This window comes from Vitis riparia, chromosome 9 (assembly GCF_004353265.1).
Source record: "Vitis riparia cultivar Riparia Gloire de Montpellier isolate 1030 chromosome 9, EGFV_Vit.rip_1.0, whole genome shotgun sequence".
NCBI classification, from domain to species: Eukaryota; Viridiplantae; Streptophyta; class Magnoliopsida; order Vitales; family Vitaceae; genus Vitis; species Vitis riparia.
Genome location: NC_048439.1, coordinates 10,560,832 through 10,582,707, shown reverse-complemented (window position 1 = coordinate 10,582,707; position 21,876 = coordinate 10,560,832). Strand labels below are relative to the sequence as shown.

Here is a 21,876-nt window from a genome sequence, read left to right as displayed (position 1 = left end):
CAAAGAAAAGGGTTTCTTGGAGTTTCAGATCACTAGGCTCAGATTCTTCATACAAAAAGGGAGTTCCGGTCACTTGTTTCTTTTCCTCGCATTAGAGAATTAACATATAGTTAATTCTCCAACCGGTGTTGTACAGATGTTTCCCATTAATGGGTTCAAACACTAAATCCCTCTCACTGATGCAACTTGCAATGGCTCGTGCCTCTCACCTAGCACTTGCCATTCAAGGTGATCTTTAACCTTGGATTTCCCGTCACAAGCTCGCAAGAGATAACTAATGGATGTATCCTTGGAGTCCAAAAGCTTACCAAGTGTTGACAATTCTAGAAAATCCTACCTTCAAGTCACCTCCCAAAGGCTCGCAAGGGGTAAACTAGTGAATCTCCATGGATGGAGATCACTTGCCTTACCAAGTGTTGGCCCAGGTGACTCCAAGGTGTTTTAAGTTAACTAAAAACATTAGAAACCATCAACGGGTCACACTTTCTCTTCATTAAAAACTAAAAGAACAAAACTTCCAATTTATGCATGTGGAAACTTACCCGGTTACCTTAGCTCCAAGAGACAAAGAGTCTAGCCTCTCATCCTCTGAGAAAACATCTCAGAGAATGTTTGGCTAGCAAGAAAATGAAAATGAAAGAGAAAACAAAAATATATATGAAAAGCAGAGCAAGTGCTCTGTATTTTACTTCCTTCCCAAAACTGTACAAAGGATCTCCTTGAACCCCCTTCCGAGAGTCCTCCTGAGAGTTTATATAGGAAGGTAATTTACCCTTCCTTGCATACTTCCTAACTAAGGAATTACATGAGTGGCTGAATACAAGGAGAAAATGGAAATTTAGACACAAAAATATCAGAAGAAAAGATCTAAAAGAGTCGGTGCACAGCTATCGGGAAGCTTCAGGACCATTTCGCAGGTGAAAATGAGGTCTGCGAGATTTTGCAGATGTACAAAAAGGGCTGCGAAATTTCTTCATAGCAACCAGCTGATTCAACACCTTCACAAAGTTGACTTCCATCTTGTGGTGCTTGGCTTCCATCGTGGCGTGAAGCTTCAGGGGAAATCCATAGCACTGTGCAAAAGTGTTGCGAAATCATTCCGCAACAAAAGGCTGATTTCGCAACACTTTGCTGAATCCTTCCTTCAACTTGGAGTGATTGGCTTCCAAAGGCTGTAACTTCCTCATTTCAGCTCCAAATCGTACACGGTTTAAAGAATTGGATTCTTGACTTCCTGAGCTTTGAAATGGTATATAGCATGTAGAAAATGGACTTCGGGAAGTGCTCCAAAAGTGCGAAGGAAGACTGCAGCTGCTGTCCTCTGTTTTCTTCACTCTGTTTTCCTCTTTCCTTGCTTCTCTCCTTGCATTCCGGATTTGCTTATGGCAAAGGACTTCAAAGCTTTGGTTCTTCATGTATTTGAGCTTTCCATTGCTTTGCCATGGATTCCAAATAACTCTCCTCAATCTTGGATTGCTTTGATGATCAAATTATTAACAAAAACACCAAAACTTACACAATTTGATTAGAATTGATTGAAAGGGGCCTTAACATGCTAATTGGGTTAAAAGGAACTAACTACTACTCAAAAGTGTTTAAAAGGATTAATTAAAGGCTATCAAATAACACTTTTTGAGTAGTAATCATTTACCAAGGTGAAAACTATTAGCCTTCAAAATTGCCTCTACCATCCTTGAGTTACAAATCCTCCTATTGTGTGTTCAGTTGACATATCTTAGCTCTCAAAGAGCCTATGTCAAGTTCCACTTAAGGAACTACTATGACCATAGTTTCTGTGAACACACCTCCTTAGGATCACCCAAGGGGACACACTGTTTCAATCCCAAGAGATATCATGGTGCCTCTATTGAGGATACCTATTACTATCGACTTCCATCAATAATGACTCAATTCATAAGGAATATATGATCAGCTTATGTCTCACTCATAAGTCAAAGTATTACTAACTTTAGCATAAAATCAATATTCTCTCAAGGTTGAGAGACAACATAATGAAGCAGTTTAGTGAGGTCATGACTACTTGATAGCCTTAAGTCATGACTCACTGTAGGTCCTATTCAATGTGTAACCATACATACTAGTGTACTCACCATGGGAAACCCATCTCGATAACTAAAACCAGCCATTCCTCCAATTAGGAGGTGGTGCACTACAACCTCTAATGGGTTGCTAAAACCCATGAACTAGTTATAAACAAGTCATCTATATGCAAGCAACCCATGACTTAGATCTTCTGTGCAACTCCTAATACACCTAAGTCACGTACAATGCAAAAGATGTAGGTAAGAATGCTTATAGGGTATCATACATAGAATAAGGATAAATAAAAGTGAAACTGAAACATCATTAAATAAATAATAAATTCAAAATTTATTACATCATGTCATACTTTTAAGGGATTTATAATAACATTCTCCCGCTAACCCTCAAAGCATTATGCTTATAAAACATGCCGACTACTCATCTAAAACCTATGTTATCCCTATGACCAACAAAGACTCTCCTTGTCAATGTCTTGGTGAAGGGATCCACCAGGTTCTCCACAGAAGGTATCTTGTCAACCATCATGTCACCCTTTGAACTATTTCAACACTTTGGAGCATAAATACATAATCCATCTTTCTCCTAAAATACTTAAGTATATGCTTGACAGTTGTCCAATATTTTGGACCTAGATTATACTGATATCTACTCACCATACCTACTTCAAAGCAAATATCTGGCCTAGTACATAGCAACGCATACAAAAGACTACCTATTGCTGAGGCATAGGGTACTGATTGCATGTGCTCTTTCTCCCCAGGTGTTTTAGGACACTAATCTTGAGAAAAGGGAATTCCATGCTTAAAAGATAACAAACCTTTCTTGGAATCCTGCATCACCTACTTGACCAAAAGCTTATCTATATAGGTAGCTTGAAATAACGCTAGTTTCTTATTCTTACGGTCCCTAAGGACCTTAATCCCAAGAATATACTATGCTTCTCCCAAATATTTCATCTGAAATCGAGTAGACAACCAAATCTTGACTGATGACAATAACCCTACATCATTACCAATGAGTAGAATGTCATCAACATACAAGATCATAAAAACCATGATGCTTCCTTGCACTTTCTTGTACACACAAGACCCTCTGCTATGAAAATATCTTATTACATCATATAAATGATAATATCAAGATAATCGTTTAAGAACACTATCTTGACATCCTATTGTAATATCTTATAAATAAGATACACCACAAAGAATAGGATTACTCTGATGGATCTGAATATGACTATTGGTGAAAAGGTTTCCTATATTCAAAACAATGTTTCAAATTATAACCTTTAACCACAACCTAACCACATAAAACTTAACTTTTTCCATCTACTCCTTTGTTTTTCCTGTAGACCAACTTACACCTATGGGTTTTATCTTTTCAGGTGATCAAATACCCATATTTTCCATATATAAACACAAAAAGGTTCATACACGTGAGTATGCACTAACTCTAAACATTCATTGGTTCCATGTCCTTTAAAAATAAAGTGGCTTTCTGGTTATCTTACCATTTATACAAGATTTGCAGACTGAAAGATCCCCTGGGATAAAAGTGTCCAGACTTGACTAGTCTTTGGATCCTGTTTAGATTAATATGACCTATGCATTAGAAGCCAAATGTTTGATTAATGTTAGATTTTTTCTTTTTGTGAGATATGACTACTCCCATTACTTAGCAAAGTGATGATGGAGTCTCACATAAAAGAGGTAATACTTCCCACTAACTTACACAATTAATCTTGCAACTAAAGCTAAGGTAAGTACAATCCCATCATGTAACCTTCTCACTTGTTGAAAACCCTATAAAAAACTACAAATAGTGGGTCTGGAATCTATCCACCATAATTGATGAAATCCACCACTATGTATTAAACAATGAGAACATGTTGTGTACTCGCCTATCCTTAGGCATTCCAACAATTCATTTTCTAGTGTCCTAAATGGTGACAAAGGAATTACTGCCCATGAGTTTGTCCTCTCATTCATTTTCTTGAACTTTCCTTATTTGGTGTTGTTCTTCTTCTTATTAGTAGAAGAGTCTGAAGAACCTTGAATTCTATATGAACACCCTTCCACTCTTTGAGAATCTTCTTACCCATCCGAAAGGGATCTGGTAAGATCGCTAAGATAACATAAACCTTGGTGTTGATAATAGTCTTAAGGGCAACTCGTCCAGTTGACTTGACCTTATCACCAAATAACCCTTGCAACTTTAAAGAGAATATCATAGACTATGACAATGGACATGTGTTGCTTTTGTAACACATTATAAAAAGACCCAAGTATGAGAGACTTAGTCTTTTGATCCATTTTATGCCACCTTTGATATGCTTATCTTACTTTATGATAGGTTTGTTCAAAGAAAATAACAAATTCTACGAAAATAAATTTCTATGCAATTAATACTATATCCATATTATTTTCAGTATATAATTAGGTCCAATTTAAATAAAAGATAATAAGTGACAGGTTAGAGACATGATATCTTTAACAAATATAATAATTCCATGCATTAATAAAAAGAAACTAAACATTCAAGGCAAGTTGGTAATTAATTTAGCAAAAATGTAATGCTCTCAAACTACATATATCTATGCAAGGTATCCTAGTATCATAAGAATCAAGCCTACCTTAGGTAGGTCATGACTCTTATTCCTAGGTAAAGACCCTTTCTAATTAATCAACCTGCCTTAAACCTCTAAAGGTTATTCTAAGACATTAATAAACATACCTTTATGTTTAACCCTTAACCCATGCAAGCAGGGCCACTTTAGGTGATTTTACCACTTTATGTCTAAGTTAAGTGTGTAACAAAGATCATTGACATCAATGTTATCAAGTGAAGAGTTTCATCTTTAGGATTGGCCACTCCTACTACAAACATATTTAGTCTTGTCCATAAAGGATAGTCCATATCCCTTGATTCCTTGTCTACCCCATCTTTAGGATGGTGATGGGCCCAAAATCAAGATAGGCTCGATCTTGAAGGCTAAGGGCTTGCCTATAGCCTGCTCCCACTTAATATTTTAAAAGATAAATTTTAAGATAATTTTGGTAACTATCTTAGAATAAATTATCTATTATGAGAATTTTCAAAATTTTTATTTATTACTTGAATTGGGACTCCTGTGTCAAATAGGGATATATTTCATATTCCTTATCTTTGAACTTTCCTTTTCAAACTAAACGGTTTCTTCCTTCTTTTAGGGGGAGAGAGTTTGGAGGACCAATTAAGGTGTCATTCTCCTTCTCTTTGGAGGGGAGAGCCTTTCTTCAAATTAGAATCTTGTGCTAAATAGGAAAAATTTTATTTCATAAAGATTTGGAAAAATAAAATTTCTACCTTAAAAAAAAAAAAAAAAGATTCTTAGAGGGCTGAAATCTAAAAAGATTTATTTATTTTTAAAAATCTCTAATAATTTAATTTTGAAAAGGAAGTAAGTTCCTTATTTATTTCCAACTTGTCTTTACCTAAATAAAAATTTCCTAATTCCTAGCACATTCCAATTTAATAAATTATCTAAAATAAGGAAAAAAAATATATAAAAATTCATTAACTTAAGAATAACAAAATATATTTTATACCAAAAAATAAAAAAACATTAAAGACATAAAAGAAATTAAATAAATAATTCCCATGGCCTTAGGGATTCTATTGCAAATTTGGTAACTAAAACTTGGATAAAATCCAAATTACCAAAATAGCCCTACAACCAAAGATAGGGTTAGTGAAAAAAGAAAAACCCAATGGGCCCCAAAAAAATGAGCCCAAAAGACCAAAAACAAATTGGCCCGTACTCCATCCCATAATTGCATACCCTTTATGCAACCTTGTTGATAAGCCATATCTCTCTCATTTCAACTCAGAATTGTGATCCGTTTGAAGCATTGGATTTCTGACTTCCTAAGCTTTAAAACCATATGTGTTTTTCCCTAAAAATCTTATAGTAGATAGCCCCGATTTTGAGTTGAAGTCAGAGTCACTGTGTTGCCATGCTCTGAGCAACCTTGATTCAATCAGCTATAACTCTCTCATTTCAACTCCAAATCACAGACCGTTTGTGGCGTTCAATTTCTGACTTCATAAGCTTCAAAACCATAGTAGCTTGCCACAAGAAACTCACAAGAGGCTACCCCGATTTTGAGTCAAAGTGAACATTGTTGTGCAGCCATGGATCTAAAAAAAAAAAAAAAACCTTCTCATTTTTTTTTTTCCTAATCAATCAAAGGAAGGATTCAACCTTTCTTCCACAGCCATTAAAAATCCTTGAATCTTTATAGATGATGTTCCAATAAATATCCAATCTTTATTGACATCGTTTAGAAATTTATCTCTTGTAGTCCTCTATAGATGACAAAAAACAAGACTTTAAATCATAAAAGAAATCCTATGCTCCTATAATAGAGCTTACAACCCAATCTATGGAAAAGATTAAAACTTTACAAGAGAAAAAGAAAACCTATGCTCATTTCATGGAGCTTACAACCAAATCTATGAAGAAACAAAGAAAGAAAACAAATTATGTCATTCAATCATCACAAACAATAATAAAAAGGAACGTACACGTGTCCTTTGGCCATGTGATAAAATCAAGGCTACAAAAATGATGTTAGCACACCCTAAATAATGATCTAAGCATGCTTATAACAATATTCTCTGATACTAGTTGCTGGAACCTTAGATCTAAGCAATGGAAACAATAGCAATTTTTTTAAAATTGATATTTTAGGGTTAAAAATCTAACATTTAGGTTTGAATGTTCCCAAACCTTAAATTCCAAGTGTTGAAGACGACCTTCAAGTTGTTAGAAGTCTCACAAACCCATGATCTTCGGCCCAATGACTCAAACCTTGATTTTGGCACATTTTTGGTGGGGAGGAAAAAAGGGTGGAGGCTATGGCTCTCAATTTCTCTGGATGGTGGAAGACAAAAGTTATGGAAACCCTAACTCTTAGAGGGTATTTATAGGGCTCCTAAGTGGGCTTAAGTAACTTAAGCCTACATGGGTTTAGGTCACTTAATCTAGCCCAAAATGGGTTTTAATTGATTAATTAACCCAATAAAGTTTATTAATTAATCAATTAGCTCAATCCAGAGACTTTATTCACTTACCCCAATGCAACCTTACGTAATTACCAAAACGCTCTTATGCATAAATGTGAATGTAGAACCAATCTGACCCTCATAACCCATGCCAACAAGGTATATGAGCTCAGAGCAGGGACCACTGGGACCCATAGGAATACTAGCTCTCTCATAATCCAACTCTAAAGTTGATTCAACATCTCACTATAGAGAATCAATTGAACTCCAGTATTCTATGTAAATAATAACGAGACACCAAGTGCTTAGGTTTGTGACATGTTATTCATTGTGTTCAGTCTCCCCATGAACTAGTGTTCGTAGTCTACCAAGGTGAAAACTATCAGCCTTTCAAGACTACCTCTACCATCCTTGAGTTACAAATCCTCCTATTGTGTGTTCAATTGACATATCTTAGCTCTCAAAGAGCCTATGTCAAGTTCCACTTAAGGAATTACTATGATCATAGTTTTCATGAACACACCTCCTTAGGATCACCCAAGGGGACACACTGTCTCAATTCCAAGAGATATCACGGTGCCTCTATTGAGAATACCTATTACTACTGACGTCCATCAACAATGATCCAATTCATAGGGAGTGTATGATTAATTTACGATCTCACCCATAGGTCAAAGTCATTGTTAGGTTGAGAGACAACATAATGAAGCAACTTGGTGAGGTCATGACTACTTGATAGCCTTAAGTCATGACTCATCGTAGGTTCTGTCCAATATGTAAACATACACATTATTGCACTCAACATGGGAAACCCATCCCAATAGCCAAGACTAGTCATCCTTCCAATTAGGAAATGATGCACAACAACCTCTAATGGGTTGCTAAGACACATGAACCGGTTGTGAACAAGTCATCTATTTGAAAGGAACCCATGATTTAGATCTTCTATGCGACTCCTAATGTACCTAAGTCATGTACAATGTAAAAAATGCAGGCAAAAATGCTCATAAGGTATCATACATGGAATAAAGATAAATAAAAGTGAAACTAGAACATCATTAAATAAATAATGAATTCCAAATTTATTACATCATGTCATGCTTTTAAGGACTCTATCCTAACAAGGGTTTCCATAGTTTTTTCTAGATAGACGTCTTCCATCTTTAAATTGAGAGAGAGAAAGAGTAATAACCTCCACTTTCCTTTCCATTCCCATCTAAAGTGTGTCAAGATTAAGGTTTAAGTCATCGGGCAGAAGACTTCAAGTTCATGAGACTTTTGCGATTTTGTTCTTCATTTTCGTCACGTGGATTTGATTCAGGAACATTTGAATCTGAGACATGGTTTTTATTAGCACTTTCTAAATCCCTTTCAAGTTATTTTTTTTTGTTGTGCATAGGATTTAGAAAAGCCTCAGATAGTTATTGACCAATCTTGTCTATTGTCTAAAATACTAAGCCTTTTACGTAGCAACTTTGGTAAAGAAAAACCAAAGAAAGAGTCATTTCGGATTTTGTAGTACTCCGGGTATTGTCCTCAAGGATTGACTTATGGAAATTGTCAATACTAGGATAAATGAATTGCTTTTGTTTGAATCCTAAAGTAAAAAAATAATATGTGAAGTAACTTTTATGAAGTGAAACTAAGTAAAAAAAAACTAAATTAATTACAAAATGAATATTGATTTTTAATTCAATTGATTAAATCTGGGGCTTTTCACAATCTAACTTAAGGTATATAAATAGAGACAATAAGGGTTTCTTAAGTAAAGTGATCTTAAAGTTTTGGAATCCTTGGCGATTAACTTCAGTTCTATAACTCAAAATTGCATACGAAACCTAATTTTTCATTTTTGAAATAGATTCCTAAAACCATCAAATAAATGAGATTGATTACTGATTTAAGATTTGGCTTTTTAACCCTTCCTACTCCTTATAGCTTTGTTTTGGGGCAAATAACAATAAAGAAGACTAGGATAACTAATGATCAAGAGTTACTAAGAATCACTAGTATCAAGTAATAACCTACTGTATCATTCCTTAAACTAAATCACAAGGATAGGATAAAAGAAATTGATAAATTGTCATCCAACCGATAATTAATCTCATTGTTATAATAATTTACCAATCGTTCCTATAAGTTTCTAACCCTTAAGTTTTCATGCTTCAAGCCCCAAGTTGGCTTTTTAGTCTCTTATGGGGGTGATGTCACATTCACAATCCATAATAGGGTAAAAATCCATAATTTGAATCAAAATAAACTAAAAAATATATATTGAAAAAAGAAGAAATAGAAAACAAACCAAGGTTCTCATCTTCTTTTGCCTTTAATGTCAAACTCCTGAAAAATGATCTCAGATCCCTAAAACCTAGAGTTAAGAGAGTTTATTTAGTATCATTAATGACCTAACATGTGGCACACTCTCATTGGTAATTTATTACAAGGAAAAGTCATAAACAACCTAAAAAGCTTCAAAAATTACGAGTTCTAAATGAGTACAAAGTGTTTTGAATTGGATGGAGGCATTTGGAACTTGTGTCGATGTGTCTCAAGGCTCAAACTCGATCACCAGTGGCTGAATTCAAATTTTGGGTGAGTTCCTAATCAATTTCGAACTCATAAGTGGAAAGAAAAAACTCAGTTCAAAATCAGAATAATGAGTTCGAAATTCACACAGAATTTCGATCTCACTCACTGCCCACCCAAAAACTCCATGTTTTTGGGTTCGGATTGCAGGCCTCTTGCTTGAAATAAGTAGTAGGCTTCAAACTTAGCTACTACCAAAAGTTTCCTTGCATTCATTTGAGTTTTAAGTGGCTGAACACCATTTTGAACTCAACTTTCCTCTTTAACTAGTTTGCTTCAAACATGCATAACTTCCTTATTTCAACTCTAATTTGTACACTGTTTGAAGTTTTAGATTTTTGACTTCCAAAACTTCAAAACAATATATGGTTTGCCCAAAATGGACTTTTGAAAGTACTCCAAACGTTTCATCAAAGTTAGAGTATATGTTGCCACTAGATTTTGAGTTCGAAATTTCCATGCAAATTTGATGAATCTTGCTTCATGCCTCATTGTCCATGTTTATGTGCCTTCTCTTTTACTTCATAATGATCAATTCTTATCTCCCAAACTCGTGACATCCTCGTCATGCATTTCCTCAAATTCCACGACTCTTGACTCGCTCAATTCCTCATTTAACCATTTCTTGATCTTCCAAAATCTAACATGGTTTCAACTTGTGCCATTTTCTTTCCTTAAACCTAAGATATATCTCCAAAATGAAAGTTAAACTTATGGCTAGGGCCTTAGCATTGATTTAGGTCAAGTAAGGTGATTTGAGTTTCATTTGATGTACAAATTATATCGAATATGTGACATTAGAGCACATATTTTTGGCTCCAATCAGTTATGCATGTTTCTAACCTAATCCGGGCTTAGGAAATAAAGAGATCTAGGATTTTCCCATCAGCAACAATGGCCACTAGCACTTTTCCTATCATCAGGGCAACTAGCCTAATCAGCATCAATAAAACATGTAAGAGATAAGCTTGATGAACGTTAGAATGAAATGCTATGACAAATGGTGCTCTTGAGATACTACAAGATGCATTTAATGACCTTTAAGTGAACTGTAGTAAGGAAAGGCATAAATTGACAAACTTTGTTCACATAAAAACTGATGTCTAGTCGAGTAATAGTGTAATATTGCAACATGCCAACAATGCTTTAATAAGAAGTAGGATTAGATAACACTCACCATCATAAAGTGAAATAGAGGCAATAAAAGCCATGAGAGTGATGATAGGCTTACACTCAAACATTAAGGCACAATGAAGGAGGTCAAAGATATGCTTCTGTTGACATAAATGCAGCGTAGAAGTAGTAGAAGTCACTTGAATTCCCAAAAAAATAAGGTAAAACACCTAAATCCTTTAAGGGGAAGTGTTGATTAAGCAGACAAATAAGAGAGTTTAGAAACTGAGAATTGTTGCCCGTGACAATGTTGTCATCCGCATAGACCAAGAGAATAGTAGTGGAGGATCCAGAAGGAATAACAAACAGAGAGGTTTCAAATTTGGAGCTAAAGAATCCATATTGAAGTAAGCAGTTGCTAAGCTTGTTATACCAAGCACGAGGACTTTTTTTGAGACTATAGAGTGCCTTGCTGAGCTTACAAACATGATTTGGAGTAGTAGAGGAAACAAAAGCAGTAGATTGCTCCATAAAAACATCTTTAGCCTTGTCATCATTTAAGAAATCATTGTGAACATCTAACTACTTTAAAGACCAAGAGAAGGTAAGAGCCAAGTTGAGCACAATCTGGATAGTTGTGGGATTAACAATGAGGCTAAATATATCAAAATAATCCAACCCAAGAGTTTAATGAAAGCCTCTAGCCATAAGGTTAGCTTTGTTGCATTCCACTGACCCATTGAGTTTCAATTTAACCTTGAAAACCCATTTACAGTCAATAACCTTTTGTCCAGGTGTGAGGGGAACCAAAGTCCAGGTGTGATTGTTCAAAAGTGCCTGAAATTCTGTGTCCATAGCTTGTTTCCAATGAGCATGCCTTGCAGCCTGGTTATAAGTAGTTGTTTCAAAGAGATCCAACTCAGAGGAAACACCATAGGCAGCAAGTAGGATTTTAAGCTTATAAAATTCCAACCTTGAAGCAAGTAACCATTGGATGTGTATTGACAGGGCCTTGTGAGTCAACAATAGGGTCAATGGGTGATATCTCTATTGAGTTCATGGTTTGAGAGTCTTATGAGGAAGAGCGGAAAGAAGAAGAGGATGGAAAGAGGGATGATATAGCACTATGAGGAAGAAAAGATGTAAAAGAAGACGGAGGAGAAAGAGAAAAAAAGGCTGGTGAGTTGGAGAAGAAGAAGAAGGAGAAGAAGAAGAATGAAAAGGAAAAGACAGCTCATAGAACATAACATGACAAAAGATGTAAACATGACCAGTGTCCTTTTGAAGGCAAATGTAACACTTATGATGGAAGCTAAACCCAAGGAAGACGCATTTAATATTGTGAAATTGGAGCTTATTTTGATTATAGGGTTGAAGAAAAGGAAAACAAGTACAACCAAAAACATGAATTGAGCCATAGGAAGGGCGAGAGTGATAGAGCAACTCAAACGGTGTTTTGTTGGAAAGAACTGGTGTAGACAACCTATTAATAAAATAAACAACAGATTGAAAAACGTAATGCCAAAAAGATAAAGACATTGATGCATGAACAAGCAAGGAAAAGCCTTTTTCAACAACATCATGATTCTTTTGTTTGACCCTACTATTTTGTTTAGGAGTAGAAGGATAGGGATGATGATGAAGGATACCTACGTTGGTTAGAAATGGTTTAAGGGGGTCGAAATTCCCCACCCCAATCTGTTTGCAAGGTCTTAATGGTTGTGCTAAATTATGTCTCAATGAGTGTTTAAATTTAAGAAAGTAGGAGAATGTGTCACTTTTATTATTTAATAAGTAAAACCAAGTGAAATGTGTATGATCATCGATAAACAAGAGAAAATATTTAACACTAGTGACAAAAACAAAAGGAGATGGTTCCCATAAATTAGAATGTACTAAATCAAAAGGTTTTATCATTCGAGATTCCAAAAGTGCAAAAGGTAAACTATGGCTTTTGGCTAATTGACAAGCAAAACAAAAATGTTCAGAATTCAGAAATTTCAAATTGTAAGATTGTAGAACTTGATGAACTACTTTAGGAGCAGGATGACTAAGACGATTTTGCCACAACACTACTTGATTTTGTGAGACAGCAGGGCTTGAGTAGGTGGAGCTGGAATGAATTCAGTTGAGGGACATGAAGACATAGAATTGGAAGAGAGAAAGGTAGGCAGAGCAAGTTTATAGAGATCACACTCAAGATAGCCCTAGAAGAGTAGTTGTTTTGTTTGTTGGTCCTTCACAAGAAAGAAAGTGGGGTAAAACTTAACAAATGCTTTATTGTCAGCACAAAGTCTAGTGACACTAATGAGCCATTTATAAATCTTAGGGGGTATGAAGTACATGATTTAAATGTATGGGTTTCATAGGACTACGCAACAAAACATGGCCAATATGAGATATACCAATTTGCTTACCATTGCCTCCAGAGCATGATCACCGCCTAAGTATTGCATTGCATTAGTCATGTGCCTGAATTTAGGGGTAAAATGGTGTGTGGCCCCCAAATCCATATACCAAGAATTCTCGGTGACTAAGAGGAAAAACTTGTTGGTGCAGTAGAAGTGGTGAGCATTATTAAGATTGGAGAACTCATGTAGCCAGGACCATTTGAATTGAAGGCTACTGTATTTGGGAAAACTAGTGGGTGATAATTTAGGTTTGTCCTGTGAAAGCAATTAAGGGCAATATGACTTGATTTACCACAAATTTGACATTAAGGTTTGGAGTTATTGTAACCTAGTTGACGAGGCTAAAAAGAAGAGGTGGTATTGGGATGTTTGTCCAATAAACATGGGAAGTTATTTGGGCAAGAGTGTTGAGAGTGATTATATTAGGTGGTTTGATGTGAGTATGAGAAGGAGTTAGGCATTTGTGGTTGTTTGGGATAATGCTGGTAAAATTTTTTTCTGGTTTTTCTTATTTTCTTGATAGATAGTGACATTAGCTTGAGGAAAATTCAAATTTTGGTCCACAAATCCTTGAGAAAGCCCGTACTCATAAGTGTGCAACAAGTTGTGAACCTCTTGAAGAGAAGGTCTATCAGATCTATTATGAATAGAAGTAACAAAAATGTCATACTCTCCAGGTAATCCCTTTAGAATCGTAACAAATTTATCAAACATAGATTTAAGTCAAGATAATTGCTCAGATAGAGGAATATCAATATTCTTGATTCTCTATAGTTGGGAGTTTAAACCCATTACCGTGGCTGTGGAGAATGACTCATACTCTTCATTCAGTGAAGCCCAAATGTCACAAGCAGTACAGTATTCGACAATTCACCCAATCATTCCCGTAGTTAGAGATGAATAGATCTAACTCATTACCAACTGATTCAGACACTCCCACTGCACAAATTCGGGATTTACTTGTCGCCAAGCTGCATTGAGATACTTTTGTGGATTGGATTGATCTGGCTCGATGAAATCTTTCAGCCCATTCGCTATTATCACGTTGTGAGATTGATTCTTCCATAGCAGCAGATTTGTCTAAGCTAATTTGATAGAGAGGGGTAGAGAAAAGGAAGGTGAAGGTAAAGTCATTTGGGTTATTTGTGGAGCTGGGTTCTAGGTATTATTTGTGGTGGTGTTGGAATTACTTGTAGGAATATCAGGAAAGGTCGACATGGTGAGGTATCACCTGCTCTGATACCAAAATAGATTTTAGGTTGAATAAGAAATTTCAGAGAAGATAAATGAAGAAAGAACCAGCTCAAAAATTGAGCTTGGGTAACAATATATTTATAAGAGGGTTTTTGGTAATAAATTGTATAGGTGGTGGTAGCTAAGCAACTGAAAAAAAAAAAAAGACCCTAACTAAAACAATGCTTTAACAAATTCATTAATGGACCGATTTACATGGACTAACCTTTTTATGAATAATGGCCAAGGATTTCATATTTTAACTTTAAAAATCACGAGGACCAAAAAAAAAAAAAAAAAAAAAAATCATTAGATTTGTACCCTCCAATGTGAAAATCATGAAAAATGTATTGATTTTGGAATGAATTTTGGTTTGGGTTGTATTTATTTGCAAAGATTGTGGGCTTGAATATGGGATATTGATTTTAATTTAGTTTGGGCTTGAGTTTTTAATTATTAAATTGGGCCTTCAATGATTGGGAAATGACTTAAGTCTTGGTTAGTAATTTTATCAACTCATTAGTGGAGACCAAGCTTAGCTTTAGGCTTACAGGGTTGTCTCATTGCCTTCTCACTAACATAACCCTCAAATTTGATCTTGGTTTATAATCATTTCCTTGTTTTCCGTCTTAGGAGTTATCTCAAAGCTTCAGTCTTATTTATTTATTATTTAGTTTTTTTAAAAGAAATTTTAAAAAAAAGGAGGAACTACTCTAAAATAGATTTTCAAAAAAAAATAAAAAATACATTTAAAAAAAGAAGTCTCATCAATAAATGGGGATACAATGAAAAATCTTGTCCACACTAGGCCTTCACACCCTAATGGTGAGCAGAACTTAATGCTTTAGATTCTTTAGTAGATCTACTAATTGTTTTAAAATAATTTAAAATTCAATAAACTCACACAATTGATTGTCGATTGAATTCAAACTAGTCCAAAATACCCTTTCGTGATTAAGTGATTTTTGAAAAATGTTTTTAAAAACAACATAAATACCACCATTGCTTTTACATTTTAAAAGTACCATAAAACTATTTGTTGTTATTTTATTTAAAACAATTTTTAAAAACAAGGTTTAGGAAAAGGATGGACGATATAGTTTAATTACTTTAATTATCATCTTTTGGTGGTTATAAAAATAAATTTTAAATAATTTTAAATGTCGTTATTTTTTATATTGGTAATTGGAGAATAACATTTCTCAATTCCATTAAAATTGCTTTCGATAACTTTTCAGAACCTGCATTCTTATGAATTATCAAAGAAGGTTAATTATAAAGAATTTCATAAACTCTACTTTTCTTTTTTTATCATGAATAACTTATCTTTTTCTTTCTTTTTCAGAACAAAACGCACACCAAAATAAAGAGAATAACCACTTTTGCTTTTCTTGCTTTTTAATCACATCCGAGAATACTTTTAGCTTTTGACCGCCAAAATTTTTACAATAAAAATGGAAAAGAGAGAGATCGAAACAAGAGATTGTATTCTTTTGTATTGATAAGATTCTATGAGGCTTCTTTTACTTTAGTTGCCCCAAATCTGAAGCAAGGTATTGGTTAGCCCCCGCCTCTATATGCATATATTATATATATGTATGTGTGTGGATCAACCAACCTTATGGTCAGTTGTGGTTGTTGTTTTAAGAGGAAGAATGGCATTTGGAATTGAGGATGCAGAACTGGAAGATATTGAAGTGAAGTTGTTCACTTGTGCCATGCAAAGCGACTGGGAAGAAGTTGTAAGAATATGCGAGCAACACCCCAGTGCTCACAAGGCTATCATCCCTGCATCAGGGGAGACAATATTGTATATGGCAGTCTTAGATAAGGAAGAAAAAATAGTCGAAAAACTGGTTGAACAGATTAGTCCGTCCGAGCTTGATGCTTTGAAGATTGGAAATGAGGAGGGAGACACTCCTCTCCATTTGGCTGCATCAATAGGAAATGTTCAAATGTGCAAGTGTATCACTGATAAGGATCGAAAATTGGTGGGTTTTCCCAACAGCAAAGCCGAAACACCGCTCTTCTTGGCGGCCCTCCGTGGTCAGAAAGAAGCTTTTCTTTTCCTACATGGAATGTGTGAGAGCTCTGAACGCCACGATTACTGTCGGAGGGATGATGGCAGAAATATCCTTCACTGCGTTATCGATGAAGAATACTTCGGTGAGCTTTTTATCACAAGTGATTTAGTCTACATAAGAGTCTTTTCTTTCGTATACTGTCCTTTCTATTGTGAAATATTTTTGTTCGTTTTATACTTTTATGTTTCTGTACATTTAATAAGGCATTTTTGTTCTTGTGTTGTTGAGTACTGCAGATTTGGCATTCCAAATAATTCATCAGTATAGAGATCTAGTTGACTCGGTTGACGAGAATGGACTTACCCCTCTCCATCTCCTGGCGAGTAAGCCCACTGCATTCAGAAGTGGTACTCCCCTCAGCTGGTTCGAAAGAATTATCTATCATTGTGAGTCTCTACATGATCTGTTCTGTGACAGTCTAATTTAACTTTGAAACTGGTACTTTGTATCGATTTTCCAAGGAATTTTCCTCTATGACAAACAATGGAGTTGGTCATATGCAATTTATTTTTACTATTAACTATATCAAACTATTTATTGATGTCGTTATTTAATCTGCCAGGCGTGTATGTTGAAGACCTCAAGGAAGAAGAGCTTCAACAACAAAGCCCTCAGACTTCTAAGAGAAAAAAGATACTCGAGGGTCCTGAGAACTATCAAACATGCATGTACTTCGGGGACATGATTAAAACAGCAGGTATGTGTGATGAAGGGAATGGCATAATTTCTAATATTTTGAAAATTGGACCAGAGTTGCGGGTCCAATCGGTTTGCCGTCAAACCGCTTGAACTATTGTTTGACTAAAAACTATGGACTGTGGGCTTTCTATTCTCAACTGACCCACTAGCCTACAAAACAAGCAAAGGACCACTAGCCTACAAAGCTGCTTTGATAAATATTACGTTAAATATATATATATATATATCCTCCTTTTAAATTTTTATCATATAATAAACTAATTAATATAATAATTTTTAAAACTTTAAAATAAAAACAATACATGGATATGTAATTACAATTATACATTTATATTAATAATAGTGTACATGGTTTTACTTGCAAATGGTTTTAAGATCCTTCAGATGCAACAATGTTTAGTTTACTCATTTTCCATGAGACATTCTCTTACCGCATCCCTGCATGAAAAATGAACGATAGAAGCTTGTGATTACATATCAGTGTAATTCCTTTCCTTTGGTGAAAGAAAATCTGCCACATCATCAAGCCCTTAACTACCAAAATCAGTCCTACAATGGTGATGAGAAAACTCATGGAATGACAATAGACATGGAAAGCAAACTTCAACCCAATCAGTTTGAGAAGGTTAGGTTTTCAACACATACATAGGAGAATGTTTTTGGAGCTCGCAGGTTGGCTAAATGATTAATGCATATATATAATTCATCTGGCGGCCCATTGCTTGCAATCATATTTGCATTTCTTTATCATCATAATGCTGAAACCAATTGCTACTTTAAAATTTCAGCAATTACTATATTTGCACCGAACTGTCAGAAGGATGATGATGCAGAGAACCCAAACCAAGGAAGAAAAGCAACTTCCGAGCATCAAGGTGAGTGTTAGATCCACTTTTTTAGATTACAATTTGAAGCAACTTCAAGGAAAAATTAGTTACACCTGTATGAGGGAATTTCCTGGAATACTCTACAATAAGCTAAATGCCAACCTACGTCTTCCCAAAATAAACTTGAAATATGCTATGAAACTTAGGGAATGTTTAAGAATCCCAAAAGAATGCTCTATTGTGTGAGCTTTGTTATTATTTATATATAATTTGTACATTGAATCTGGAGGAAGCAAAGCTCTTATACACTATTATAATTTGTTAGAGATTTATATTCTGTCAAAGACACTAAGTTGTATTCTAACAGATTAAGTTTAACCAAGTAACAGAAGTAGGTAACTGATTCTAACACAAAATATAGCTTAATTTATTTGCTTCAAAAAGTTACTTCTGAATCTGCTTGGAGTTTAACTTTTTATATGATTCAGGTAATTTTAATCAACATGTCATAGTAGTATGACTGAGCATGAAAAGTACTTGTAACATCTATTTGAAGTTGGTACTTTGTATCGATTTTCCAAGGATGTTTCTGCTATGATAATCAATGGAGTGGATCATATACAATTTATGTTTAAAAATATTTATTGACATTGTTATTTAATCTACAAGGTATGTATGTTGAAGACCCAAAGGAAGATGAGCTTCGCCAACAATGCCCACAAACTTCTAAGAGCAAACAGATACTCCAGTGTCCTGAGAACTATCAAACATGCATGAACTTTTGGAGCATAATTAAAACATCAGGTGTGTGTGATGAAGAAAATTACATAATTTCTTCATAAGCACATTTTGTACAAACATGGCATCATCACTCATACCACATTATGTCAGTATGGCATAAGACCTCAAACTCTTCATTAGCTACAAATTATTGCATATTTCAAGCATATGGTGAAGGGTTAAATGTTTTGAAAACTTTGTGCATGCCATATCATTGAAATTTATGTTGCATTGTGGCTTCAAAATTACCCTGTACATGGCAAATATCTACTGTATAACTAAGTTTTATATTAATTCATAATAAGTTTTCTAGATTTTTATTATTATTATTTTTTTTTTATGTTCTTGAACTTGATCATTCTTTCAACTATGAGATAGATTTTGTATGGAATGGTAGAAGACTATGGAGTAATAGGTTTAAAAGAGAAATAAAATACTTACAAAAGAAGATAAAAATTGGAAAGAATTAAATTTTTTTTCTCCTTCAGAACTTTTTTTTTTAAATGTTACATAATTTCATATTTATAAATACTCACATGTAACTAAATATAAACACCTAAAACAATATATAGAAACCATCTAGGACTTGACCACTCAATTATATAGAAACTAAAGTAAAATAAAATATTCTTCTTGGCTTTTAGAGACTAAATCTAATTTTAATATTTAGAAACTTTTAAAATTAAGTTTTACTTTCCAACATGTACCCTTATACTTGATTTGTAGCTCCAAGAGGTATCCTTAACCTTCTAAAATCTTCAAACTTGATAAGTTTGATAAAAATATTTGTAATTTGAACTTGAGATTTATAAAGTTTAATTACACTTTAGTTTTCATAGTGCACTATATAATAAAATGACATTGTGTATAAATGTGTTTGGTTTGATAATGGAAAACTTGATTTTTTGTTAATAAAATCAATGATTTCTTAATTCACACAGTAGATGCCTTGTTGCTTATAACCCCTAGTTATCAATCTTTCTTTGTATCTTTGCACCTTTGCACTTCTCCTTTTGTATTCTTCCTTTCATTATACACCCACCTTACTCCAATTGTCTTTTTCCCTTTTAGAAGGGATTTGAGTTCCTATGTGTCATTCTTCCTTATTACTTTTATTCCTCATCGATAGCATCTTTTCATTTTCGGTCTTGAATTGCTTTTTCAAAACTTATTGGTTCACAATTTTCAAAAGACAAAAAAAGGTTAGATCATTTTGATTTTAAATCTCTTGTAGACTTCTAAAACATGGTGTCCTTTTAATATTTTAACTTTTTAATGAAGATGATGTTGTTGGAAATTCATGAGTTGATAAAGGTGGTGATGAAAGTAGAGTAACGATCACTTGTAAGCTTCCAATTGTTTGTTTTTCTTCTTCATAGAGGGAAAGAGTATCATAGTGTATTCTTGAGCATCCCAATCCCATGCTTCTTCTTCATTAAACTTAACATCTCAGTTAACAATGATATTTCCATTGTTTGGATTGTATAATTTCTATCCTTTGGAGATTAAAAACTAAAGAAAATATATTTTCCACTTTTGTCATTTAACTTTGTTTTTTATTTAATGCATGAGCTTATGTAATGCTTCCAAATACACTTATATATGAAAAACCCAACTTTCTTCCATTCCAAGCTTGTTGTGGTGTTTTATTCTATACACTTCAATTAGAAGAATGATTTGACAAATAACCTACACTATCAATCTCTTTTACTCAAAATTGTTTAATCATCTTCTTATTCTTCGACATACCTTAAGTCATGTCAAGAATAGTTCTATTTTTCTTTAGACTACACTATTTTTTTTTATTTTATTTTTATGGAGAATGTAAAACTATTAAAGGTTGACGAATACCATGATTTGCACAATATTGTAAAAATTTTTTTTATATGAATTCCTCTTCTCTATTGGATCTCATTGCCTTTATATTGTGGCCACTTTCCATTTCAACAAGTGCTTTAAATTTCTTAAAAGCAAAAAGTACTTAAGTTTTTTTTTTTTTTGTAAAAAAATACACCTAAGCTTTTTTATTTTTATTTTTATTTTTAACTCAAATCGTCCATGAAAAGTAAAAAATATTTATTATTACCAAAAGAATTTAGATGAATTGGCCAATACATCCACATTAATTAGCTCTAGAGGCTTCTTTGCTCTTGCAGTTGCTTTTTTTTGAAATACTCTTCTGAGCATTTTTTCTAAGTGTGCATCCTTCATATGATTAATTCAGGTGTTCTATAGAAGACAATCTTCTCACAACATTTTTCTTGCTCAACAATTTCAATCCTCCAAATTTAAGGTTCCGAATCTTAAGTGTCAAATTCAAGAGAAATCATTGACACAAGATTTTAGACATTTTACACATCATTTAAATTTTTTAACAAAGACATTCTATTCTTGTCATAGACACATTAATAATTGAATTGACATGTTAATCTCTTATTGAGAGACTTTGATTTTTCATATGAATTTTTCTAAGAGTTCAGCTAAACTTAATATATTATTTTTCATGTTGGGCACATAGTAAACATTCAGGATGAATTGATGACTTCCATTTTCAAATGAATTAGAATTTTACCTTTTCCTTTGACTAGAATTTTGAATGTATCTCTAAAAGTAACATGATCACTTTTTGATTAATCAAGCTCTACAAACATGCTTGTATGTGATTGCTTGCTTCGAGTGTTAAGATACCATGTGTTTTTCATTTTTATTTTCTCTTTCATATTCTAACTATATTTTTGGTTCTTAATATTTCTTTTTAACATAGTCAGTGTTGGGAACTTTAGATTATTTTGTCCCTTGGCCTTGAATCATATAAGGTGCTTGATATCTACCCTAGGTTTCTTTAGATTTAATGCAACAGAAAACATGGTATCCAAAATCATAAAGGAACTTAGATCTAAAGATAGAAAGAACATACCTTCGATCTTGATGCTCCTAAATCAATTCCAAGTTGATGAAGTCATCAAAGACGATTCTAAAATTGTAGAAAACACTATGGAGCTAGTCTACCTATTGTTCTTCCCTCTAATCACA

At 34.0% G+C, this 21,876-nt stretch overlaps 1 protein-coding gene across 3 annotated transcripts in view; it reads left to right on the top strand.

Annotated features, from left to right (window-relative positions):
- Positions 1-16,100: 16,100 nt before the first annotated feature.
- The window catches only part of LOC117921969, a 32,777-nt gene continuing 27,001 nt past the window's right edge, over positions 16,101-21,876 (top strand). For all 3 annotated transcript variants that reach the window (XM_034839919.1, XM_034839917.1, XM_034839918.1), the window contains exons 1-5: positions 16,101-16,619; positions 16,774-16,923; positions 17,100-17,234; positions 18,025-18,111; positions 18,733-18,867. In XM_034839919.1, the coding sequence (XP_034695810.1) occupies positions 16,109-16,619; positions 16,774-16,923; positions 17,100-17,234; positions 18,025-18,111; positions 18,733-18,867 (1,018 nt within the window). In that variant the 5' untranslated portion in view covers positions 16,101-16,108. The remainder of the gene's footprint in view (positions 16,620-16,773; positions 16,924-17,099; positions 17,235-18,024; positions 18,112-18,732; positions 18,868-21,876) is intronic.